Source organism: Notolabrus celidotus, chromosome 12 (genome assembly GCF_009762535.1).
Source record: "Notolabrus celidotus isolate fNotCel1 chromosome 12, fNotCel1.pri, whole genome shotgun sequence".
NCBI lineage: Eukaryota > Metazoa > Chordata > Actinopteri > Labriformes > Labridae > Notolabrus > Notolabrus celidotus.
The window spans coordinates 18,311,604-18,338,797 of NC_048283.1; the positions used below are offsets into that span (position 1 = coordinate 18,311,604).

Below are 27,194 nucleotides of genomic sequence, written 5' to 3' on the forward strand. Positions count from 1 at the left end.
GCACTCATGTATTGTGAAAATACAGTGTTTTGAAATATTTTAAAAAGTACTTTGAATACTTAAGTATTTCTAATAGTAAGTACTCAAGTACTTTAACTCAAGTAAAAATCTGACAGAGCAACTTTCACTTGTATTGGAGGAATATTCAACATGGAGTATCTATACTTTGACTTAAGTAATGAAGCTGTGTACTTTGTCCACCGATTGCAGACACTAAAAAGGAGAATAAAACATGTATTTACAGACATCGTATGATGAAAACAGAGAAAGCATGGGACGAGGGATACAACCTTTTCATTGCACTAAATCCATAAAAGTTGCCCATGTCAAACTTAACAAATCATAATGGGTATGATTTAAAAAGAAGAAAGAAACAATGAAATAAAAGTTAATGACAAATCATTTGAACAGTTGTTTCAAACAATACTCTCTTATTAGGATATTCAACTCTGACATAGAGGAGCTTACTCTGGATAAATAAAATGCAGAGATTTCCATCCGAGCTCCCTCATTTTTAGTCCCCCAGTCAGCATACATACCTGGTTACTAACCTCTCAGTTATGGAGCCAAAACGATGACTTTAATGTTTGGTTTTGAAAATAAAATTTTGCATTGAAAACACCCTGAAACTGAAAAAAAGAAACATTGGCATTGAAACACTTTTATTGTAAAAAACTGTAACAGCATCAAAATAGGTATTGGCATTGAAAACGTTTCACTCGAGTTAAAATAACAGACATCAAATTTTATATTTTTTAATTTCTAGAAAGGTTTGCATTCTAATATGTTTTTGAATGACAATCATCTTACATTTATTTGATGTCACTTTTTTTTCAATGACAGATCATTTTTTTGATCACGTTTTTCTTTTTTTTAATGCAGTTTTTGAATGCAGAAAAACGTAATCGAAAAAATAATCTGTCATTGAAAAAAAAAATGACATCAAATAAATATAATATGATTGTCATTCAAAAACATATTAGAATTCAAAAATGTCTAGAAATTAAATAATATAACATTTGATGTCTGTTATTTTAACTTCAGTGAAACGTTTTCAATGCCAATACCAGTTTTGATGTTGTTACAATTTTTTACAATACAAGTGTTTCAATGCCAATGTTTCTTTTTTCAGTTTCAGGGTGTGTTTTCAATGCCAAATTTTATTTTCAATACCAAACATTAAGGTCACCGTTTTGGCTCCATACTCAGTGCCCTCTAGTGGTGTAATATCTGACAGCCTACAAATAGACAACAGCTCAGTTTTAGCTGCAACAATTCCTGTGTCAAACATAAGAATAATATTGAACGAATGACAAAAAAACTGCATTAATCGCATGACATGAAGTCTCTAATGGAATATTTTGAGTGTGTGGATTATTACAATAGAAATCTGTTTTAAGCTATTCAGTTAATACTGGAAGCAACCACCTGAGGAGTGTGCAAAGACACATGAAGAGATTAATCACATAAGTCACAAAATAGGATAAGAAACAAACACATATTCTACAAGTATCTGAATAAGCATTTTGAGCTGAACTGCAGATTTCTCTGCTGTGCCAAAAAAAACTCAGGTCACCGTCCAAGGCTACTCAACATCCTGCACCATTACTGTGAGCATGAAATCCTTCATGATGTTGAGTTGGAGCACTGCAGCAGAGCCGCTCCTTTTTCAAACTAGGTGACTGAGTTTGACATTTCTACACAGTGTGAGAACAAATTTACTTTGTCAGTTCCTTGCATGTGACAGGTGTTGGTAGACAGACTGAACTGGCAACATTGGAAACAACACACTGAAGAATTATCTGAAAGTTCAACGTTATCCTGCACAGTTTAACCCTTCTGTAGGTCCTGGTGGCTTATTCTTCATATCAATTACACCTCTGACAAATCCATACAAGTCTCAGGTTTTACTTTCAATTCCTTTTTTCTGAATAGATTTCTTATGAATTCATCCTCTTGTATCAATCCATGCTGTAGTGGTCTTAAATATCTTTAGCCCAACCAAAGTCTCAGTTGACATGAACCATATAATAAAAAATCAGTTGAAACAAATGGCAAAAAGTTCATTAGTCTAACAATAAATCTACTCTGAATACAATTCACTTATTAGTTATTTTAGATAATACTGGTGGTGCCAGATGAGAATAACATCTGGCAAAGCTAGATCAGTAGTGATGTTGTAAGTAATCAAAGTTTTTTCCTGTAAAAGGTAACCTAAAAAAACACACAAGCTACTTCATTTTTGTTAAGTAGTGTCATAAATGAACTAGAACAGAAAGAAAACCCTGTCAAAAAAAATGTAAAAGTACATCTTATATTTTAAAGATAGCTGAAGTCAAGCATCCACTCATGATGTTGTAGGGTGTAGGTCTAAGTACTAGGACGGAGTCAGACAACCAAATCATTCAATCAAATGAGGTGCGAAGAACGTACATTTCTATTCTTTACTTTAAAATGTCCCTAAAACAGTCGCTGAACACTGTCAGCTTTGTAAAAACAACAGTTCATAAAACAGGGATAGAGAGAGCTGTATCTGATACACTTCTATCACCACAAGGCACTTATCCTCAAAAGGTCCTGGCTTTGCTCATGAGGTAACACGACAAGAAGTTAACACATTTCCATCAGTACACTAGATAAACATTTGGCTAAAAATGTAAAGTAAAGTTCAGTAACATGTTTCAGCTCTTTGGAAAGAAGCTAAACTCAATCTATGTCCATCCATGTATCGCAGGCCAATAAAGCAAAGGCTGACCTGAAGTGGGGCCAGACTATTGTCTCTTTATACAAATCAGTGAGATAAAACAACATTTCAAATAAGTTAACCGTAGTCATAAAAACAGGTAGTGTAGATAAAAAGAAATAAAACACAATGATGGCTTCACAGTCATTCTGACAGCATAACAATGTCCATGGTGTGCCAAGTCCAAAACATCTTCCATCCTTCTAAAACAATGGTTGTGTGGGTCACTTCATGAAGAGTACTTCACATAAATATTGTAATGAATAGGTCCACAAGGCAGAATATCCTGACGCATCACCACACAGGTAGAGTTATGTTTGATCTGGAGTCATCACTGAGCTGCCCAGAGGATCCTGCACGACAGGGACATCGTCCACAGACTTCACACTGACGCTCTGAGCCTCCTCATCAGCATCAGGCCTCCATCCTCTCATGTCATTCAAAGACATTTCCCCTAATAGAAACAGGAAACAATGAGAAAACAGAAACATCTTTACACTTATGTCATACAATGTTCTGTTCTTCTAATATTTTTCTCTTCTTTCTTTAAAACTACAGTCAAACACGTACTTCTTGTTGTTTTCTCAGTTTCATTTTCTGTCCCATAATGAAGGCTGCTCTCCTTTTCTGATGCTTTCTTAAAGTTTCCCAACTGGAAACAGAATCATTGCACATAAATCAACCATTTGATGCTTTTCACATCCTTCAAAAGGAGAAATAAGTAGATGTGCTTACCTCTGTGCATATGGACTCTGACAGACGGCTGGCGAGTTGGCCTCTGTAACAAGGGGATACATTAATTCTTCTGTAACTCAATACAGAGGAATGATGAGGAATTAATTGTTACCTTGAATTATGTGATAATGCTGGTTCACAGTCAATTGAACTTGCTGGATTCTATAAAAAGAAAAACAACGTTTTACACACAACACAAATTAATAAGTGAGACATCAGACAGAGAGAGAAAGAACATGTCTCACCTGTGCAGTCTTATCTCTGATCTTTGCATCATGTGGATTCCCTGCTTCAGTGTCTCGGTTTCTGGCTTCTTTTTGCCGCTGCATCTTCACATATTCGTATGTGCTTATACCTTTATAAACTGTAGAACCGAGCAGTAAAGAAAGATTAGAGGTAACGCATGAGGAAAAAAAGAGCTCATTCATATTTATTCTTGTGACTCACAGAGGTGGAAGTGGAAGCCAAGCAGGTGGACGAAGAGGAGCAGGCAGGTGAAGCTAAGCATTATAGTTATAAAGGCTAAAATAAGAAGACCTGCTGAACTTGTTTTTGTGGGCGCTAAAGGTAAAAACATCAGCCAGGTACTGTTCCCCAACATATCTGTGAACAGAGGGAATGAAAAACTGTTAGAAACCAACAGCTGGTAATGACAGGATTAAAAAGGAATGCAAGAGAAGAAATAAAAATGAGGAGGAATTATTTAGGGATTAAAAGGCTCACTGTCAAACTGCGGAGCAGTCCTTAGGTTATTTGGATCCAGGTAATGCTGAATAAATATAAATAAAATGACAACAACAAGCAGGAAGGCCCCTAGTGTTGCAGAGAACAATGCCACAAAGAAGAACCTGAAGGCAGCACAAAAAATAATTATTAATTCATATAGAATTAGAAAGAATCAGAAAGTTCTTTAATTTATCAAAAACTTTGTCTCACCTGTAGTTTCTGCCACCCACACAGGTGTTGAGCCATTTACAATGGTGGTCAAAGTCTTCCACACACTTGTTGCAAACTCCACAGTGTTTCACTTTGGGGCCACTGCATAGAGATTGTTTATGTTGTCATGATACTTAATGCTTTTATTATTGCAGAATGATTGCATTGGAGACTACAGCTTTTAGTACGTACACCTTAACGTCGCACAGATAGCAGTGCAGGTCCTGGATCACATGTGGTTGCTTCGCTCGGTCAAAAAGCGGCATTGGCCTGGAATAACTGTGTTTGGCTCTCACACTGGCATCTGCAGGGTCTATAGTCAGAGTGGCAAGATGTGTGATGAAGTGTAGGATGAAGGTTATCCCTGTCAGCTGTACATGATAAGAGTCAAGGATAACAGCAGTGATACCAAGGATGATACCATGGCAGAAAAATAAACTAATCACATTAAGAACACATCATCAAAAAAGTTCCTTTATCACAATACATGCCACAACTGTAGGCTGACTAGCACCACATATATGGACTCAGTATGGGATCACTTGACCTGGAGTTCTGGAAACACAGGCCACACCTTCACACTGTTGTAAGTCTGATTGATTGGTGTCAATCTTGTGGCAGTTAGAAGGTTAGCTAGCCTGATGGCTGAGTAAGAAAATGTGGTGTAGGAAAACCTTGTGGTAAGAAGTCAGGGCACTTCTGTTGTTAGGAAATATTTTGGATTCAAGAGAGACAATCGCACTATTGAACAATGTTTTTGCAGAAGCAAATTTTCCGTAATGACGTGCATGCTTTTAAAATCCAGCTAAATGTGATTAAGTGCAGAACAGGAGGTGGTAAATGTAGTAAACAAAAAGCAATAATGTGTGAGAATTCTGAAGACATCCACTTTTCTGAAAGTCAGAGTAAAGCTTAAATTATATGAATCCCTAGTGTTGACCTCATGCAGTGTTCAACAAATGACAAAAAGCCCACTGATTATGTGTCTGGCTTAATAGAGAGCACAGAATCAGAGACAGAGACAGTCACGTCTGGTGTGACTGGACCCTCACATGCAGCCCACACAACAAAACCCCTGTCTCATCCAGCAGCACAAACAACAGTGTGGCAGAGACTATGTTTGCTCCATATTCAAATCTGAAACACCCATTGCTGCACACTTAGCATTCAGCTACAGTGACAGTGAGGTTTCATCTGTGTGTAAAGGATACAGCGTAGAGCACATGGTTCCACGGTGAAGGCAGAAGAGGGATGTAGATGCCAAAGCTGACTATGGCGAAATAGCCGTAAACCAGCCAGCCGGCCACTTGGACAGCCTGAGGGGGCCACGACCATCCGTTCACCCGGGGAGGCTTTGAGGGGACCAGCTCGTTTCTGCTGTTGCCTCGCATGGGAGCTGTGCGCCTCAGCTTTTGACTGAAGCAGTTCATCTAGACAGCAGAAGAGGAGAATATATGGAGTCAGGAGAGAACGCTTCAACCGCACAGCAGTAGCAGGGATAGTTGGAGCATGGCCGTATTTGGTGGGGAAATGAGATAGGGAAATGAGTTGTACATCATGATAGTGACTGTTGAGCCATTACAAACCTATACTACAGCTGGACTTGTTTTAGCTTGGTTGAACAAGAAGCTGTAAGTCAATACGACAGCCTTTGTTTATCTCATTTGTTAAAAAATGATGTAAAAATGTCAGAATCACCTCTGAGGAATACATTTTAACAAAATGACAGCTCAGAAATGATCATTGAGAAAAATCAAAACCTCTCTGAAATCTTTCCCTAAAAGATGATATTTTTTACATTCATGCATGTTAGTATTTATGTCCAAGTTATTGCATCAGTTTCAGAAAAGTTTGCTTATTAAAGTGTCAGCCCTGTGAACGGTGTGACAGAGATAGTAGGCTCACAGTAGATCCTGCAAAATACACAAAAGACAAATGTATAAAACAAGGAGGGTGTTGTCATATATCTCTAAACAGCTGATCCAGAGTAGACAGATTAACAAAGTGCAGCATCCTTTTCTTTGTAAAAGGCCGTGTAATCACATGTTGTGCCTCATGTCTGTCACTACAATGACCTCTGCCAACAGCTCTTGGAGTAAACTACAAACGTGGAAACAATCAACAATAAGTGGGCTTCAACAAACAGCCAGTAAAATGCGTTTTGTTTATCCCTGCAGAACTTTTAGTGAAATTTGACACCAAATAAAAAGATGGCACAAACTAATAATGCCTTTGTTTTCCTTTTATACTTTTATCCCTTAAAAATAAAGTAAAACACAATAATAAACCTTAAAACACCAGGTATGAAATTAGTTAACCTTCTGAAATCACTTACTGTTGCCAGTGAAAGAAAGCGAGGACAAATTCAAACATACATCCAGACGGAGATTCCCACTGCTTCATATCCCATTATTATCAGTCAGCCTTGGCAGGTGCTTCATAATGTTAAATTCACATGGTCAAAAAAAGATCCTGAAAGCAACAAGTGGAATAAATACTGAGTTAAAACGCTCACACGTCCTGGGATTTGTGTCGCCGAAAGACGTGAGTCAGAAGTTGAAGAATCAACTCACTCAGCAGGTCGCAGAAGCACTATGGAAACAGATCCACCGCGCATGCGTACTTCAGCTCACTTCAAGTGACCCTTCCTCTTGGTCTGGCCGCTCACTCCTGCAGCTTGCTATCAACGCGTTAATTCCTCATAGCAGTGGTGGACAAAGTACACAGCTTCATTACTTAAGTCAAAGTATAGATCCTCCTGGTCAAATATTACTCCAATGCAAATGAAAGTTGTTCAGTCAGATTATTACTTGAGTTAAAATACTGAAGTACTTCCTTTTAAAAATACTTAAGTATTCAAAGTACTTCTTAAAATATCTCAAAACTTTGTATTTTCACAATACAAAATGCAGTCAAGAATACATAGGAGTACATTCAGTTACATCATGTTTATCTAGAAACCATTACTTGAAATCTCTAAAAACTATACCATGGAATAAAAACAGAAACAAAGTTATTCCAAGCACAGACAACTTAGTTTGAAATGTTCATCTGGATGAAACAAATGTTACGTAGCTCAACACACTTTCTCAGGTTGGACAGTGAATGTTTGTATGTTTGAGCAGAGTGGGAAACAGGGAGAACATTTCAAAAGATACGTATCATTCTTCATTTCAGAAACCTCTAACGGGCTGAAGATATGGCTATGTGTGCTCATGTGGAGAATTATAGCCATCATTACCACCTATAAATGAACTGCCTGATCTGAGTGACATTTGCTCTGTGTTTGCTCCACGTTCAACCGTGGAGACGCACGATATACAGGTATGACTAAACCACTGAGACAAACAGAACTACACAAACACATTTTACTGTCTTAGGGATCAGATTTCAGAAAAGAGAAGGAAATTCATGAGCTGATGTCAAAGCAAAAGTAATGAGTAACTAGAGCACTGATAGGAATGTAGTGGAGTAAAAAGTACAATAATTGTCTTCTGAATGTAGAGGAGTAAAAGTAATAGGTATCCCCAAAAAATAATACTCAAGTAAAGTACAGATACTCAAAAAATGGACTTAAGTACTGTACTCAAGTAAATTTACTTTGTCACTGTCCACCACTGTGTTATAGGTTCTTGCTGGATATGAACCTCTCAAGAATAATTTCCGTGACAGCAAAAGGAAATGCAAAACAGACATCTGCACATGATACTTCTGCTTCTGAAATAAAACACATCTGTGACTTTGATCTCAAGTTTCTTATATAGAATTACAGTAAATGCAAATGTTCTCTACGTGCATATTGCTCTATTTTCACTTCCCTATTGTATCTTGACATCCTCAGACAGCCTTCAAATAGAAACGTTGCTCAATTAAGGCAATGTAGTAGGTTTTCCTATCACACATCTGAGAACAGAGGAGTGCTTCTTTCCAAAAGCCTGACCATGTCATATTCTTAAAATGCAAATGATGTTTTACAAGTAGACCGTACTGACTTTTAAAGCCCCTCCAACAGCAGGTATCATGACGTTAATAGCTGTTACCATTTTCTGATTGAACCACACTCATTTAGAAATACAGGTGAATGCATTTATTTTAAAAGTGTTGCTCTTCCACAAACACACACAGTTACACTACAAACATTCTGTACAATCATTTGAAGTCATTAAAACTGATCAGAAGGTCCCGCGGTCTCAACAGTGTTTCAACAGTCCAAGGCTGAGAACCCAGCATCGTAATCACCAGGGTCACAAAATGGCCATGTGTGTGGTCAGCTGTTGGTTGCGCTCTCTGACTCCGGAGATTGCAGGAACTCGTAGGGGTCGTGAACCATTTCAGACTGATCCCCAACGCCCAGGTGGGATGGACTCCCTGGGAGGGGAAAGAAAATATGGTTACCACTTTACAATTCATAACATATTAAGATTGTTATTTTGTAGGAGGCAACAAATTGTTGTTGAAAGTATTATTAATTATATATAATGGTTAATAAGTGAAACATTGCATTAGCAACACTCCTAATGCAGATACCTAAGTGGTGCTGGTCTCTCTCTGATGCATTAGAGAGTGAGGACAGGTTGGATGATGGTCTGGAGCCCACTCTGTCCACCTGGGCCTCCTGGAACTCCTGGAGGAGTTTGTCTGCGTCTTCAAAGTGCTGTTGGCCTTCCTCATTCCCCGGCTCTTTTTTCACTGATTTACCTGATGAAGAAATAGTGGATGCATGATCATTGTGGGCAAATAAGTGACAGCCAAGAAGTTTAATATCTTTAATGCTTATAAATACTCTGAACTTATTACTTTTCTTGTGATACAGCAACTGTGAGCCTTCTCATATTAACACAAAATGTCCTTCTTAATTTGATCCTGACAGGATTTAAATGTAGTGTGTGTTGATCTGGATAATCACCTAATGAGTTTAGCATGGATATATCCAGAGACATGTCAGGGTAGTTCTTCATGGACATAAAGTCCAGGACTGAGCCACTCTCTCCAAGACCAGCACCGTCAGCCATCTGCACAAAATGACACAGCTTGAGTCAGATCAGTCAAGCAAAAATTTAAATGTACCATCACATTAAAAGGCAACCACAGCTTACCTGCATGTCACAGATGCTCGATTTGGTTTGGTCAGGTTTCAGCATAATGTTTCTTTTCTGAAATGAAAAACATGCATCATACATATAAAAAAAAACGTTACAGAAATGGGACAACCATTCATGGAAGGGAACTTCAGCACAAGTCAGATACCTGTCGGATTTGATTGGCAGCTTTGGTGTGATCATCTGCAGTCATCTTGTCCAGAAGCCTGTCGACCCAATGCTTGGTGGCACTTCCACAGCCTTTGACAAACTCCTGGATGCTGAGGTTGAAGATGAATAGATCAGGGGATGTACACAAGGACACAGATTTCCTCTAGATTACCATGATCGTGTTTCAAGTATGACAGTTTCCTCTACCTGAGAGCACATTGGACTCCTGTGTCGTCCCCATAGGCTGAATAGAGCATGTCCACCTCATCGGGCAGCAGGTCCGGAAAGACTGAGTTCTTCTGAAGGCTCTGAACATTATAGGCACTGCTGAGGAACGTAACTACACAGGGCAAGAAAGAGAGAAAGCACAATCTATATTAAGACATTTGGCACTTTTAAGCAATCATTAGTAGGATGAGATCGTTAAAGTGACTTATATAAATTAAATTAATATTTTTTCTCCAACTACCTTTGTGTCTCCTGTCATCTTTGAAACCTAAAGTTGTCAGTCCAGGCAGGAGCTTATTCGACAAAGAACTGAGGTCCACTTTATGAGTCTCTTCTTCTGCAAAATAAGAAAAGAAAGATGCATAACAAAGTTATTTACACTAACAAAGTGCTGATTTTGTGTGATCAGGGTGTTTAAAAACACTACATATTAACAGCAAACCTTCTGCGTCAGGGTCCATCTGGTTAACAACAGTGTATAGAAGAGAACTATCGGACTCTTTTCGCAAATAGCCCATCTGAAAACACAGAACAGAGAAAACATTTAAATTGTGAATCAACAGAGCATTCTTCTGGAATACTATTAATTATATTTTTAGAAGAAATAACGTTACCTAAAAGGCTATTTTGTAGTGACATTGATTTAAAAAAAAAATGCACAACTCATGTAAAAAAGACAGGCGATGCAACGACCAAAACAAATAATAATTAAACTGAATAGAAACTACACTCACATGAAGAACACACTAAATTAAACGTTTCTACAACATAAGTTGGACACTCTGATGTTAGCGCTTTAAGCGTTCTCCCTTCAATTTTAACAACTATAGCAGATAGGTGCATCCAAAAAACAAATAAGTGTATACACAAAACATAAAGGACACACCTTGGAGCTGGGCATGTATCTGTTGATCCGATCTCGAGCTTCATCTGCAGAATGCTCAACGAGAGCCAGGACGTGCTCCTCTGCTGTACTGTCAGTCAAGCTGCAAGCATTTCCCTCCGGTTCAAACAGATAACTGAAAACACAGAGGTAGGGAACAGAGCTGTGTTAAAGTCACACGTCACCACACACAGGATCTACCTACTGGAAGTTCATTCCTGAAATGTTTACTTTTAATCTAGATATTAAAATAAACATTAAAGAATACCTGATGACTTCCTTCATGTCTTTGACTGGTTGCTTCTTGGACTTTTTGGCTGATTCCACCGGGATTGGGATAATCTCTGGAGGAGGTATATCGGTTGTTAGGTCTTCATCCCCCAAAATGGCTACCTGCTGGCTGTAGTCCATTTCCTGCATGAAAGACATGCTGCGCTTCAGGGCCAACAGACGCTCCTGTGCATGGAGCAGATGGGGAAATGGGAATCATTTGACTACATGTTTACACAGGTAATTTAAAAAAATAACAAAGTAAAAGAATACAGAGAAAATAAATGCAATTACTTATGATCTATTTGTGTTTAGGTGGAATAAAGCCCCTTAGACAATATGTCCTTTTTGTTGTTTCCCGTCAAAGCTACACATACACTCTTGCATTTCTAAAGAAAAGCTTTGGGATGCTTAAATCTCAATTAATGTTATTCATATGTGCTGGGACTTACAAAAAAATATTTTGAATACATTTCAATATGTGCAACATAGCAGTTCCATGATTTGTCTCTGGGTTACATAATGACTGCTGTTCATCTCAGACTTTTATTAAACTCAAAATGAAAACTGAAAGCATTTCTTCAGTGAAACTTTGCTGTGAATACACGTGATCAGAAGCTACAAAAAGAGGAAATGAAGCAGTAAAACAATTGTGTCCATAAATTGTTCTAAGTTAAATCAAACAGCACGACAGCTTCCATGGACTAGAGTCAAAAGAACAAGATGGATTAGTCCCAACAAGACATTTTTCTGATAAAATGTGCCTTTTTTCCTTTTTTATTCCAGTTGCCCTCATTACCTTGCTCATCATCTTGAAGCCTGTATGCAGCAGTTTCTTGGCAGCTTTGTAATAAACAGTCTCCGGTCGATTGTACACCATAGCATTGTCACACATCAGTTTAAAGTCCGCCTGAAGGAAAAAAAAGGGTGTTAAATCACATTGTTATCACGCACTTACTTTTATCTCCAAAAAAAGGTAAATAATCACTGACTCACTTTTTATGTGATATGCTCACCTTGAATTCAGTAACTGTATTGTAATCATTGTTCTGAATCTTGTCTTTCATGGTGCTGAAGTCCATGGGGTGCTTGATGATCATTGAGTAGCCAGGAGCAATCGCATCTGTTACTGGGAATGCAAAGAATCCATGGGGGTCTTTCCTGAAAAGATAAGCAAAACAACATCAGTGTCTTAGTTGAGCACCAACCTGTGGCTCCATCCAGACTACGTCTTTCAAGTGCAAGGGTTATTTTTCTTATCAAGTTTGGAACATATCTATCAGGCCAATATGAGTAAATCTTGCAGGTGCTACGATTTGATAAACCAGACCCTGCCACACATCACGTTGCTGCATTATTCATGTCTGGTCAGGTGTTGTTAGTCTATAGAGAAGGCATAGTTTATTACACTCTCCAATATTTACAATGTGTTGCATAGAACAAAAAACAAATGCAAATTCTGCTATTTTTAATACTTGCGTTGGTGGAAAGGGATACATAGGAAACTGGTGTGTCTCCCCATGACAATGTAAGTGCTCAGCTGGTTTGATATCATTCAATGAAAGAAAAATTACAGATTTTTCCTTGAGTGTTTTGCAAGGAATGCAAAGAGTGTCCGGGATGAACAGTTTTTAACCTTTTTGTGGAGCGCAATTATGTTCCGGAAAATTCAAAAGCAACAAGCTCCTTCAGTAACAGTATTTCTCCAGTATGAGTTAGCTAGCCTGTGCTTAGGAGTTATGGATGCTTTTCATCATCATTGTAGGAAAGCCTCTGTTTGTAACTGGTGCCATGCCTGTTAGTCTATGCCTCTGAATCCTTCCTTGAGAACTCTTTAAAAGCAGTTTTATGACATTTAAGAGAGATGAGATGACATTACAGGAGGATAAATGTGACTGTCTCAAAGTTCCTCACCTCTGCAACTGACGTAAGAAGTGCTCCAGCAGCTGTTGGCGAGGTGTGGACTCATTCTCTGCATTTTTTCAAGGAGTAAAATTGGATATTGCAGTTATTAAAACAATGATAACTAGCACTAATCTTAGTATAATAATAGCTTATTAAAGGACTTGATGCTTTACTCAAGACAGAACCTCTTACCGTGTTGTGTTCTGCATGATCTAACTGGTCTGTCTCCCAGTGGATCCAACTCCATCTTCACATGTGGGTGAAAGTCATCCAGTTCTGGCTCCATCTCGAACCTCTCCTTCTCTCTCTCTTTCTCTCTCTCTTTCTCCCTCTCTTTCTCCCTCTCTTTCTCCCTCTCTCTCTCTTTCTCCCTCTCTTTCTCCTTCTTCTTCTTCTTCTCCTCTGGCTGATAAGAGACATTCATGTTGAGTGACTTGTCATTAAAATATCTGATAATTTTAGCTTCAGAGAAGTCTACTTACCTCCAATCCAATGCTTAAACTTTTAGACAATGTGAAAGGTTCAACGGGGACACCAGCACCGCCTGCTGTCGCAGCTGCTGCCTCAGATTCATTCTGCTCTCGCTCTCTCTTCTTCCTTTTCTCTTCCTGTAGGATGGGATCAATGGATAAGGGATCATTTTAAATTACCAGTGGCTCATCACACAAATGTGATAAGATATCTGTATTTTGCAAACTAACCTTCCGCCGCCTTCTCTCATCATCATCCACATATTTGTCTTTGTCCTTTTCCGATTTTTTCTTTTTCTTCTTCTTTTTCTCTTTGTGGCGCTCTCGCTCGTGGTCTGATCGGTCATCATAATAGCTGGAGTCATGGCCTGAACCAGAGAGCTCTGTCACCTCACTACCCCCAACTTTGAGCACAAGTTTCAGGGGCTTCTCAAGAGCTTTGTCCTCAAAGTCTAAAGCAAAAACAAAAGATGGAGACAATATTTCAGATAATAATCACGTTTCTAGTAGATTGAAAACAAGTTGACAGAATGAACAGAATGAGTGAGTGGGCGTGGGAGACAATATTTTCTACTACAACATTATGTTGAGAGGTTGCTGTCTATTATACTGAGTTGTTATCTTGGAGGAAATCCCATGACAAGGGTTTACATTAACTGGCCTTGTAATCACTTACTCGCCAAGCTAAACAATGGTAAAATGTCAACACCAAATAGAGTCTCACTTCATTGCTGACTTTAATGTTTCCTAAAAGTAGAACAAAAACAACCTTACAACTTATTAATCAGGTTGTTTCTCATTTCTATCAGGGTAACAAGGTTTTCTTAAAAGCAGAGAGGAATCTGTGTTGGACGATTCAAACAGACCCCCACCGAAAGAATATGTTAGCAAAATAAAAGCAGTGTTGCCATTTTCTGAGTCTGTCTAACTCCGCCAGCAAACATAAAGCTTTATTCCTTTATTCAGATCCCCATTAGCTGCCACTAACGCAGCAGCTACTCTTCCTGAGGTCCACATAAAACAAACATAACATACAAAATATACATAAATTACAAAACTGAAAATGCAACAAACAGAGAATACAAAAACTGAATATACTACAAATGTAGGCAAGGAAAAATCTCTTGCCAACAAATATTCATAGATTGTTCTTTAAATGAGAGGGGGGTTATAACTTATGAGAGAAGTTAAGATTAAAGATGGTGAGTGTATTTCAATCTGTGGTGTAAAACTGGGGAACAGACTCAACATGGAGCTACAGCAATGTCAGAACATAATCCAGTTCAAGAAGAAGAATAAAGAAATTATTTTCATGAGGTACAAGGAGGAAGAGAAGTGTTGATAATCATGAGGGGTTTACTTTTGATTGTAGGTGTAAATATTAAGATACTACATAAAGATTTGACTTGTGGGAGTGCACTAGTATAATACCAGATAATAGTGAATGAAGGGGTTGGATTAGATAAGTTTAACTTCTTCCTACTCCTTTTCGCACATGTAAAGTAAAATGTTTCAGTGTTTGCTAATGGAACTGATTGATTTTGTTTCTTTAGTATAACTATTTCTTCTTTTCTTCCTGTATGCTTTTTCTATTTTACTTTAACATGATCAAAATAAAGACATCAAATCAAATCAAATCAAATCAAATGTAAGATACAACAGTTGAAAATGCTACAAAGATAAGATAGAAAAACTGAAAACTGAAAATGCTACACATATAAGATAGAAAAAATGAAAACTGAAAATGCTACAAACATAAAAATGAAAATAAAAATTGCTACCAAGCTACCAAAGCTACCTAGAACAAAAGCGTCGCAGTAAACGAAATAGTAAAATGTGCAATTGGGTACCATCGACTGTTCTCCATTCCGGTTTATGCTTCTTGTGTTTCTTCCCCATTTTCCGTATTTAATCCTCAATTTATAGTTGGATTACAAATGATCTCTTCAATGATAGCCTCGGTTCTCAGGATGGAACAAATCTTTGCAGCAAAGAAGCTAGCAGCGGCAGCCGGAAGTGAAAACTCAAAACAAATGTTGTACTTCCGGTTCAACAAATCAGCGCGCGGAATTTGTGTGATTGTCGGCTTTTTGACAGCACAGGACTCACAAGTATTATCTTGGGAATCAAACTTCTCTTAAAATAAGTAGATAGTTTGCCGAAATATATGGTGTAAGGTATGGTTTCAGTTTTGTCAATGTATTGAAACGCGAAGCTTTACCCGTTAAAGGATATTAACGTAAGCCAGCCAGGTAAGCTAGCTCCGACATCAGCAACTTACCTTCTACGAGTTGCTTTTGGCTTAAGCTAACTTATCTGTCTAGTACAATGTCTTGAGTTTACTACTCTGCTTTTAAACTTGTTAAAATCAACTCCCAGGAGCACAGCTTTGACTGAATGGAGGGTGACAGAATGGAGATAGAAAACCAGAAACTGAACATCAATGTGGAGGTTCATGTTAAATCTCACAGGTAGGTTCATTGAATGTTTCAAGTACATTAAAGTTCACAAAACAAACCGGAGTAAAAAGTGAGTGCATTAGTTTTGGTTATTTGTGTCAGTCCGTCTTTCTGCAGTTTAAAAAAAGTCACATTGTCATCTAAAAATTACTCTTGAATTGCTTTACGCAATAGATAAAACAATCAAGATTCAAAGGTTTTTATTGTCAATTTTCACTGTATATACGAGACATGCAGGAAAAACAAGGTGCTGTTTGTCTCTACCAGCTTTTAAATATCTAAAATTTTAATATAAAATATAATAAAATACAGTTACACAAAAATAGCCTATGTACACAGTGCATGTAGTGCAGTGGCAGTTTAAAAATGGACAATGTAAATAGATAATACTGCAAATGATATTAAGGTGCAGACGATCAATATTTGAATGCACATTGATAGGGTATTAGCCATCAAACATTAGAAGAATAACCTTTCTTATTGGAAAGAACTTTAGCACATTATTCTTGTTATCCTTGCTTTTTATTTTTCAGCACAGCGAAGCTCTGTGATGTGAAGACGCATGTTCTGTCCCTGCTGGATCGACACAGCATGGTTTTTGGAAACTACAGATGGACAGAGTTTGATGAAGACTTTATGCAGAGAAATGTAGAAACCGTGGCCCTTGTTGATCTGGAGGATATAATAACACAGGTCTGTTTAACTATTTAATTCTTCTTTGTATATTTTTAAGTCATCCTTTTTCACACAAAAATATAATTCCTTAAAGTTGTTTTGATTTGTTCTTCCATTCAAATTTTAATCACTCAGCCCCTCAACTTGAAGAACTGCTCAATCTCTGTCCACATCTTCACACTGAACGAGGATGGACCAAGCACACTCAGTTTGGAGGACGATGAGGAGCTTTCAGCAGCCAATCACTGGTTACTGCCAGCAGGTAACATTACAGCACAAGTGTTGGGATCATCTTGATCCTATCTTGATTTATTTTCGTTTGACTTATTTCCAGTTGACGTTCGACTACTGCAGGGAGGACGTCATGTGATACACAACCCAAAGTATCTTAAGTATTAAACATGGCATGTAGCTGAAAAAGTGTGCTGAATCTGGTGCTTCTCAAAATGATGACTCATCAACATCAGAAGGAAAAATGACTTGAAAACACTTCCTGACACCTCATGTAAAGCTCCATAGGGGACTATACAAAGCACACAATGGAGCAGAGATGCTGTGCACAGCCTGGATTCATGCGTTGATGCCAAACACACTGCTTCTGTCTTGGTCCTTTTGCATGTTCTTGTTGAGGTCACAAGGGGGTGCTATGTGGTAAAAAAGTACAAGAATATGAGTTGTAGACTTTCTCTGGGTGCCTCTGATAATACTGATTTTGCATTTCTGTACAGTAATATCTTGTCACTTATTGGCTGAAGTAACCTGTAATACACTACTATCACATGATTAATGAGTGAAGCCGTTGTATAAGTGGAGTCTGGGAGCATGCTTGGTTTCTTAATTCCATCATCTGTGAATCCAATTTAACCAAAGCCTCTTTTATCTCTCATGGAGAAAACCACAGCTGATTTCTCATCTCTTTTAAAGTCTAGTCTGTAGTATGTTTTCATCTCTTTGCTGTGGATGTGATGTCATTATGTTTTAATCACAATTTTCTCTTGAGATGACTGGACCTGCGTTTGTTCTTTTCTTTGCAGCTGAATTCCATGGGATTTGGGAGAGTCTGGTCTATGAGAGTGGAGTCAAAACTCAGGTAAAACAACACAGAGCAGCAGACTGGAAACCAGACAAATGGGTTACACAACTTTTTCACTCTCCGGCATTTTACTCTTGTTTTCATTATCCTTTCAGCTCCTGGATTACGTCACAACAACCATTTACTTCTCCGACAAAAATGTGGACAGCAACTTGATTTCATGGAACCGTGTTGTGCTGCTCCATGGTACACAACCAATGAGGAACCATAAAAGATAATTGTTTTAATTGGCTGAGGTTACTACAGGTACAATATGCACATGAGAACTGATTTATGTCTTTGTGTATGCCAACATTCAGGACCTCCAGGCACTGGGAAAACATCACTGTGCAAAGCTCTTGCCCAGAAGCTGTCAATCAGACTGTCAAGTCGGTGAGACAATACTCATTTAAGTCAAACCACTTCAGCATGAAACTGCACCTGCTCTTTACATTTCAACATCCACTCCTCTCCCTGCAGGTATTCATACGGGCAATTTGTTGAGATAAACAGCCACAGCTTGTTCTCCAAGTGGTTCTCAGAGGTACACCTGGCTCCTTTCATGTTGCAAGAAATCAGTTGGAATCGTTTCTCTATAGAGCTGGGGTTATTTTGGTGACTTAAAACACTTCTTTGTTGCAGAGCGGTAAGCTGGTCACAAAGATGTTTCAAAAGATCCAACAGCTGATTGATGACAAAGATGCTCTGGTGTTTGTTCTTATTGATGAGGTAAGAATCAGCTTCTTTCAAAAGCATCCTTGATGAGTTTTAAAAGGTACTGACAGCAGCTGAAAGAGTTAATCTGAACTTTTTGTAACTAAGACTAAGTCTGTTCCTTTTCTAACGCTGCTGTGTTGTCTGTAGGTGGAGAGTCTGACAGCAGCTAGGAGTGCCTGCCAGGCAGGAACAGAGCCCTCTGATGCCATCCGAGTGGTCAACTCTGTCCTCACTCAGTTGGATCAGATCAAACGGTCAGGAAGCAAAGCACTACATCTTTCTCTAAACTTGGAGAGAAATCCTTCCATTTATTTTGTCTTACTCACTGGTTGTGTTTTCTGTTGGCTTTTGGGCTCATACTGTAGACATTCCAACGTCGTGATCCTGACGACCTCCAACTTGACAGAAAAGATAGACTTGGCGTTCGTGGACAGAGCTGACATCAAGCAGTACATCGGACCTCCATCTGAGAAGGGCATCTACAACATCTACCTCTCCTGTTTGGAAGAGCTCATGAAGGTGACAGAATAACCCAACTACATTTAAATTACAAGACACTTGTCAAAAAAGACTTAGACCAAATGAGGGTTAGTATATTGACACAAGACAGAAGTAAGGTTCACAGTTTAAGCCTCTTATGTTCTTATGACTGAGAACCTTCACATACTTCTTATGTCAACATGTCCAAATTTTCATGAAGCGACAGCTTGGCCCAAAGGCCTATAATATGAAGCGATTTCAATGTACCTCAGGTATCTTGGTAACCTGGCTTCACTATACACTGACAAAGGGGATCATACTGAGTGGTCTCAAGAAGCAGCAACATGTGACCAATCACAAACATGAACATGTCTGTCATCAGCGGATTATCATATCCTACAAACTTAAAGCAAAGTACTGTATGTATACTATATATTGTGAAAATATGAAGAAGTTAAAAACATACTCTAGACTAAAATCCACACTGCTGAATTATACACTGCTCAAAAAAATAAAGGGAACACTTACATTACAATGTAATTCCAAATCAATCACACTTCTGTAATATCAACCTGTCCAGTTAGGAAGCAACACTTATTGTGAATCAATTTCACCATGCTGTTGTGCAAATGGAACAGACAACAGGTGGAAATGAGAGCCAATTAGCAAGACAACCCCTATAAAGGAATGATTCTGCAGGTGGAGGCCACAGACCATTTCCCTGTCCTCATCCTTTCTGCCTGATTTTTGGTCACTTTTGCATTTTACCAGTGCCCTCACCACGAGAGGTAGCATGCGGCGGTGTCTGCAACCCACAGAAGTTGCTCAGGTAGTGCAGCTCATCGAGGGTGGCACATCAATGCGGTGTTTATGTTATTTGATTCTCAACACATTCAACTTTGTAATGAATAAAGATTTTCAACTGGAATATTTAATTAATCATGATCTAGGATGGGTTTTTTAAGTGTTCACTTTATTTTTTGAGCAGTGTACATCCAACCCTTCCTCATCAATATATAAGACATATATATATATAGACACCTGTCAAGGTGAGTCTCATATAAAGCTTGATATAGACTACATGCACTTTTGAACCAATGGTTTTATCCTGCTGCTAACATATTGCGTCTTACGTGTTTTTAAATGTTTTAGCCTTTTTAAAGTGTTGCTTTTTAAAGTATGCACTGATAAGAGCTGGTGAGAAACGGTATTTTGTTTCACTTTGGATACAATACTAGAGGAAATGACAATAAAGAGTAGGGATTTCAACAATTAATTGAGTATCGATTAATTGATTGTTAAGAACTTACTCGTACACATTTTTTTGTTTAGATTTTCTATCACGTGGAACAAACATCATGTGGTCTTATATTTCGTTCAGCTATCAGGGAAGTGTTTTAAGTTTAAAGCATGTTTCGATTAGGGGTGAGTATTGGCAATAACCTCACAATACGATACGCATCACAATACTTGGGTCTGAATACGATAGTATCACGATATGTCACGATATCACAATATTGTCATATATTGCGATATTCTAAACAGTTAACGAAGAAAAAAATAGAGATGGTGTAAATATTTAAATCACACAATATTACTCAAAATTGAAAGGACAAATTAAGTCAAAACTATTTGATTGAAAACAACTCCCAGAGGAACATTTTACTGCTCAAGGCTTTCTCTTCTTAGTCTCTGGAGACAAAATTGAGATTCTCACTTCAGCCTCATTCAAGTTTCAAATTGTTCTCATTAGTTTCTCATTAGTTTCTCCTAAAATTCACTAGGAGAAATAGTTGAGACCATGACATGAGTCTTATTTGAGACTTAAATGAGAGATCTCATTAATCGCTCATTTTCTTCTCTTTCTTTAAATATATTTTTGGCCTTTTTGCCTTTATTTGACAGGACAGCTGAAGAGAGACAGGATGTGTGGGGAGTAGTGAGCGGGGGAAGACATGCAGGAAATGGTCGACCGGCCGGGAATTGAACCGGCGACCCCTGCAATGAGGACTGTAGCCTCTGTATGTGGGGCGCTTAGACCGCTAGGCCACCAGCGGCCAACAGAATCTGCCCTTTAATTGTAGTAATCTGGCTAAATCTGGTCAGCCCTTTAGCAGCCCATATTTTAAATAAATGGTCTGTCATGCCTGGGATGAAATCTCTATCTTTGCAGTTTCTCTCAAATCCACTAAATCTTTGTGAAGTTGTTTTGTTCCAAACAGACTTGTAAAGGAATAACCATACTGTGAAGTCAAAGAAGAGATCATTTCACATCTACTGTAAATAGCTGATCTTGCAAGTGGTTCAAATGTTTTAATGAGAACTGTAAGTTTGTGGACAATTCCACTGAAATCTTAATTTTGCAGGGTACTATAAATGTTGATGAAAAGATGAGCTCAGGCTCTTTCTTTGCTCCATCTGAGCTCAACTTGAGACACAAAAACTGAGTCTGACAAAAACAAATGGATGAGGTTAGATTGAGAGCTCCCTGATTTCTCCACCTGAGCTCAAAAGGAGTCACAACACTTGAGAAATACCTGAGAATCATTTCAGATTTTGACGAGATATCCTTTCGAACTGAAAGGGAGACTAAGCTGAGACTTTTTGCAACTTTTTTTTTCTAGAGGCAAGAATGAGAAACAGGAGACATAAGCTATAGTCTCATTTTGCTTTCAAACCGATCTCATTGTTGTCTAGGAGACATAAATGAAACACTTTTGAGATCTCCTCTCTAAAATTATTTTCCTATAGGCTTTTCCACTTTATTATTTTTGAAATACTGAAGTCGGATTTTAGTAACAACTTGGCTAAAATATATTTTTTATTTTTACAAAAACATCATTATTAAGAGTTGAAATATCGATATTATATCAGAGGTCAAAGTATCACAATAAATTGCTGTATCGATATTTTTTCACACCTCTAGTTTTGATGTGAATCATCTGACTGAAGGTGTTGTGCACAGCGGAGACTCTCAGCTTGGGGCTGGGGGCTGCGGCTGAGCTACAGGTCGCCACGAGTGCTTTTTTTTCTCTGCAGCCGGACTGATTATGAACCGGTTGCGCTCCCGGCTGACACCTGGCCGTGTTCACATACTTACTTTTCTCAATAAGAACGAGTAGACGGAAAACTGGACACTGAGAGTCTGAAATATGTTTTGGTTCAGTTCCCTTGTTGAAGTCTGAACCTTCCCTTTTATGACTGTATGTCCGCGGAGATTATGAGCCTGCTCCACATGTTGATATTCAGCGTGTTTAACATTTTTAACACCTCAATACGATCCGTAGCTATTTAATACTGTCATTTATATACAATGTGTCGTGAAGGAAAATTTGATTCAGGGGAAAAAATGCATTTGGCTTTGTTTTTGACATGGAAAACGTTTAAGTTTTTTTTTATTGATTATTCGATAATTGATCGTTAACATTTCCAAAGATCGATCTCGGAAAATACTTGAGATTTACATCCCTAATAAAGAGAAATCTTGACGGAAGAACTGGCAGAAAAAAGAAATAGTGTGGATGCACAAATTAAGGCATAAAATAACATTTTCCATCATAACTGCATGACAGTTCTGGCTATGAATCAGAATCAGCTTTATTGTGTACTTTACTGTGCTCTCTTTGAACAAAGGCATGAGAATAAGACATACAAATAAAAATATGATAACAATAACATCAACTATAAACACAAAAGAACAACAAATAGGCATGACTAATATGTACAGGCTAAAATAATCTGATAATAGTGCAGTGGTGAGTAGCAGAGGTAGTTTTTACATTAAAAAAAAGTATATGTAGGTGATAGTTAAATAATAAAATAAATACAAATATGTGAATTCTGCTTGGAGAATTGTTACATTGTATATCTACATGTATATTTACAGAGAGTATTAATCTGACAGGTATGACACTGTTATGGTTTAGTGTTCATCAGAGTAACAGCCTGGGGGAAGAAACTGTTCTTATGGCGGGTTGTTTTGGCGCACAGTGATCTGTAGTGCCTGCCGGAGGGGAGGAGTTTGAAAAATGTGTGTCCAGGGTTTGAGGGGTCAGCGATGATGCTACCTGCCCCGTTTCCGGGACCGGTACAAGTCCTGGATGGGGGGCAGGTCGACACCGATGATTTTTTCTGCAGTCCTTATAGTCTGTTGCAGTCTGTGTTTGTCTAGTTTGGTTGCAGATCCAAACCAGACAGTGATGGAGGTGCACAGAACAGACTGGATGATGGAGGTGTAAAACATGACCAGGAGCTGCTGATCATGTTTTACACCTCCATCATCCAGTCTGTTCTGTGCACCTCCATCACTACTCCTGTTTCTTCCCTTACACTGATTTGATGCCCTGACTTATTTCTTTTGGCGTGTATGACTCTTCTAGTTGTGATATTCCTGCTACAGCCTGGCTGATATCAAGCAGAGCAGTATGGAGACAATTGTTTTTACATCTAATAAGAACTTCAACTTGAAGGCTCCTGTGTTAGCCTATTTTTTTTGTTGAAGAATGATATCAGGGAAGCATAATTATTTTGTATTTATAAACTGCTCCATGAATCACGATCAAGCGAATTGATAACAGATCATTTCATACGACAGAAATATCACAACAAATATCGAAACAACTGAAAAACAGTTCACGAATCAACACCTTCTCAGAACACATCGCTGTGGGATTAACACCAACAGAAGGAAGCTCTGGGGCTCTTTTGATTAGATTTTTTTCTTCTGATGGAAAGTTTGAAAAATAGCCTAGTAAGAATGGTTTGCCTCACAAAAAACAAGAAGACTGCCCTGGGTATTTTTTCCAGATTTTGGACTCGGTTATTAACTCAGTCTGCAGTCAAGTTCCATTTATTTTGCAGTTTGTGTGCAGAAGAAGATTCAAATCATAAATCACAATAAACACAAGCAGCATACGTACAAAAGTAACAGTTAAAAATGGATAACGTTTATTAAAAAGCCCATGTCTGATCTTCATAACGTGTGATATGTGCAGTGTCAGATCATCTACCCCCGGCAGCAGCTCTTCACCATGTTTGAACTTGAAACCATGGGCTTTGCAAAGAGTGAAGTGTCTGACCACAGCCTGAGGCTAAGGAGCATTGCTCTGTGAGTACAACCTCCCATGATGCAATTTATCTGTTCTTCAATCATTACATGTAGCAGAGACGAGCAATGAAGCTGACAGGAGTTAATATTTGTGTTTTTCTTCCTTTTCAGAAAAAGCAAAGGATTGAGTGGAAGAGCGCTCAGGAAGTTACCGTTTCTAGCCCATGCACTATTTGTGAAGGTAGCTGTTTGACTCTCTTCCACAGAGATAAAGAAAATCAAGTTTTATTTTGTTTTTTAATGCATTTTCTTTGTCTGCAGACACCGACAGTGACTCTTGAGAACTTTCTGGACGCGATGGACCGAGGAGTGGATAAACAGAAGGAGGAGAATGTCAACCTGGTTAATGGAATCTGACAGACAACCAAAGCTGATACGCATCATTCTGAAATCTCAATCTTATACCTCCGTTAGTCATTTTTCTCTTCATTGTTTTTTTTAATAAAGCTTTATTAATTCATTTGGCAGTTACATTTTGTTAAATGTATTGGCATGTAACTTTGTTTTAACAGATGCTCACAAAAGTCTTCGCTCAGGTTGCTTTGTCGGTGCTACTCCTTTTAAAACGCCAAACCATTTTTGTTTCAGTCTAAGAAGTTCAGCTTGACCCAAGAGTTTTGTATTTTGAAATATTTTCTGTGTAAAATGAAAAACCATAACCTTAAAGCTCCTGTTTCCTTTTGTTCATATTCATATCGGTGACTGTTCTTTTACTTAATTCTATGCGCACACATCAGCTCAGTCTGTGGATTCTGTTGGAATGGTTAATATTTTGGCAGACAAACAGTGAAGATGATGCTGTTTGTTCTAAGAGGTTAACAGTTGCTAAATCGTTAAGATGTCTCCATTTACAGAATCTTTAAAATGAGCTGATGTCCATGTTTGATATCAATTTATGTTGGAAACTGTCCCTTTAATGTATTTTTTGCACTGTTTTTAACTGAAAAGGGATCTTACATGTCGACTAACAGCAGAAAACTTCAAATATATCTATTAGAGTTCTGTATTTATACTAATTCCTTTTCATCTGCGTTCTCACACCTTCATTTTGTTTATAACATTGTAATAAATGTCAGGAGTAACAGCATCTTGTTTTGAGTTTGTGGTGACGTGTTTGGAGATATGAACAGAGCCTTTGGGCCACCACTTGGTGGCGCAGAGATGCTGTTAATTTTTTTCTTTACATTCACAGACTGATATTAGATAATGTCATTTATGAGATACATGATCATAAGAAAGGCAGAAAGTGGAAATTCTCACAGATGAGACAACAGAAGTTGCTACAAACTCCAGCGTGCATATACGAATCAGCAACCTGACACATTTGTTTTAGGTTTATTTCTGTGCAGATGTCTTCCATGTATGGGGGTATAAAGAGGTTTATGATTATGCTGCCTGACAACATCTGTGCACAGTTGTCACTAATTCGACCTGTAAAGCAAACAGTTGAAGGATGAATGGGTTTTGAAATGTAACAGTCATATCCACAGTTTACATGAACAGATGAGTGGCTCCATTGTTCGTATGAACATGTTTTGCATTCTGTGAATGCTCTGCTGCTTTGCATGTCAGCTGCCGGGTTCAGACAATGTGCCCTTTGTTTGTTGTTGGGCAACAGCTTTTTCACTCCACTTCAAAGGTGGACCTGTCGGCTGTTCCTGAGTGTCAAAGAAAAGCAAACACTGATTATCTGTAGTCACATTTGATTCCCTCTCACACATGTCTCTGTCACCTTTAAAACGACCTTTAGTCTCCTGTTTTATTGAACACAAACTTTTGCTGGATTTAATTTGACTGTAAAGTCAGTTGAGATCAAGCAAAAGATTTATACTCTCTTTATAATCTAGATGTCAAAGGATATATTTTGAAGAATGGATTTCCCCTGCACATGAAGTTCTTATTTCATAAAGGAAGCACAACTTTTGTCTGTGTGAATTATATCCTTGATGCCTCGCTATCTTTTTACAAGTATACCAAATTGTCTGGCACTCTTTATTTTTTTCAAAAGACTATTAAGTTTTTGTGTCTGATGAATAGCAAAAGGAAGCTCTACTTTTCTTTAATCTGATGAATGATCACAAAGTGGAGAGAAAAAAAAAAGGAAGAGAAAGAAAGGGAGAACTGTAAGAGCGAGCGTGGTAAATAAAACCATAATTGCTCTGTCTGGAGGCCCTTTTTTTCTTTTTTGACTGTAGTTAGTCCAAAAAGCAGGCAGCTGTTAAAAGGCAATCAAGACGGAGAAGGAAGGAAAGTCAAAAGCCTTATTGTTGCACGGTTTTATCGCTGTTTCAAGCAGTTTGAAAATGTCAGAAAACTCCAAACAAAACAAACAGTCTGATGTTTATCCTCTCAGCCGTTGTTCAGGTAGGCCTACACGGCTGAAAGTAATGGAATATCAGTGCAAGTGCCAATGGTGATTCACATAGGGAGGGGAAGAACTTACACACAAACTTATAGGAATGTTTAGAAGAGCAGAGCTGCACATAAACCATGGAAACTACAGCTCATTACTTGTAAGAAAATATCCTTCTGTTTTAAAGAGGTTGTGGTGTCCACTGATGGTATCTTTAGGATGCTTTTAAAGTGTCATATTGACTCATACGAAGAAAAAAAACTGCATGTTTGCCAGCCCTAATGAGCCACATCCTGAACAAATACACGATAACAGCTCATAAATCTTACGCTGTGCCGGAGCTTCTTTCAATTCTTCTCATGACAGCCTTTGATGACAAACCAGCACTTTTATCCAAGTGAACATTGCCCTTAAATGACAGCTTCATCTCTCTTCTTTTCTCTGTTCCCTGTCCTGTTTGCTGTCAGAAACTAAAGTTCTGACACATCTCGCCTCCCACATGTATGTCATCCACTGAGGTAGGATTGGAGGGAGTAAGAGGATGCTTGGGTGGAGAAATAGCTCATAAAGAGGCAGAATCCTGCGAGCAGGGCTGCATAAAGAAATAGTGATAATTAGGCACGGCGAGAGGGATCAAAGAAAGCCGCCATCAATGAGCTAAATGCAAATGTCGGCTCATCCTGTCAGCCTCAGACTGTGATCTGAGAGTCCTGTGTCTGTGAGGAGTCAAATCTCAGACAAATTGACAGGAAAAAGAAATATAGCTGCACTCCACATTAATCATGGTGTAGTAGAGACACTGTGGCACTGTAGCGCAGAGAATAAATGTGTCTAATGTACCTCCAGGCAGAGCTCCTCTGTTTGGATTGTAAAGGAGAAAGATAACAAAGTTTAATGCGTGGACTCTGTCTT

The 27,194-nt window shown here is 38.3% G+C and overlaps 3 protein-coding genes across 5 annotated transcripts; 1 reads left to right on the top strand and 2 right to left on the bottom strand.

Moving 5' to 3' along the window:
• Positions 1-2,430: 2,430 nt before the first annotated feature.
• Positions 2,431-7,021, bottom strand: zdhhc11 (zinc finger DHHC-type containing 11). 3 transcript variants are annotated; one of them, XM_034698295.1, is made up of 12 exons: positions 6,930-7,021; positions 6,750-6,849; positions 5,626-5,844; positions 4,607-4,785; positions 4,415-4,516; positions 4,202-4,326; positions 3,926-4,081; positions 3,724-3,842; positions 3,591-3,640; positions 3,479-3,521; positions 3,314-3,395; positions 2,431-3,197 (listed from the first exon to the last, which is right to left on the bottom strand). In XM_034698295.1, the coding sequence occupies exons 3-12, from the start codon at positions 5,842-5,844 to the stop codon at positions 3,055-3,057; spliced, it is 1,218 nt and encodes a 405-aa protein (XP_034554186.1). In that variant the 5' UTR covers positions 6,750-6,849; positions 6,930-7,021; the 3' UTR covers positions 2,431-3,054. The 3 variants fall into 3 exon arrangements, with proteins under 3 accessions (XP_034554186.1, XP_034554185.1, XP_034554187.1); XM_034698294.1 differs by having other exon boundaries at positions 6,750-7,016; XM_034698296.1 differs by lacking the exon at positions 6,750-6,849 and having other exon boundaries at positions 6,930-6,980.
• Positions 7,022-8,478: 1,457 nt separating this feature from the next.
• brd9 (bromodomain containing 9) lies at positions 8,479-15,444 on the bottom strand. The gene is made up of 17 exons (XM_034697423.1): positions 15,270-15,444; positions 13,651-13,871; positions 13,432-13,557; positions 13,142-13,355; positions 12,959-13,016; positions 12,061-12,205; positions 11,844-11,954; positions 11,043-11,230; positions 10,778-10,910; positions 10,334-10,409; positions 10,133-10,228; positions 9,871-10,003; positions 9,662-9,773; positions 9,511-9,567; positions 9,321-9,426; positions 8,942-9,112; positions 8,479-8,782 (listed from the first exon to the last, which is right to left on the bottom strand). Exons 1-17 carry the CDS (start codon positions 15,316-15,318, stop codon positions 8,682-8,684), a joined length of 2,097 nt encoding a protein of 698 aa, XP_034553314.1. The 5' UTR covers positions 15,319-15,444; the 3' UTR covers positions 8,479-8,681.
• Positions 15,438-25,016, top strand: trip13 (thyroid hormone receptor interactor 13). Its single transcript, XM_034697424.1, has 14 exons — positions 15,438-15,671; positions 15,799-15,890; positions 16,412-16,571; positions 16,689-16,815; positions 17,588-17,643; positions 17,742-17,832; positions 17,946-18,018; positions 18,106-18,169; positions 18,268-18,354; positions 18,490-18,596; positions 18,708-18,861; positions 23,817-23,929; positions 24,041-24,110; positions 24,191-25,016. The coding sequence occupies exons 2-14, from the start codon at positions 15,817-15,819 to the stop codon at positions 24,284-24,286; spliced, it is 1,272 nt and encodes a 423-aa protein (XP_034553315.1). The 5' UTR covers positions 15,438-15,671; positions 15,799-15,816; the 3' UTR covers positions 24,287-25,016.
• Positions 25,017-27,194: the final 2,178 nt, after the last annotated feature.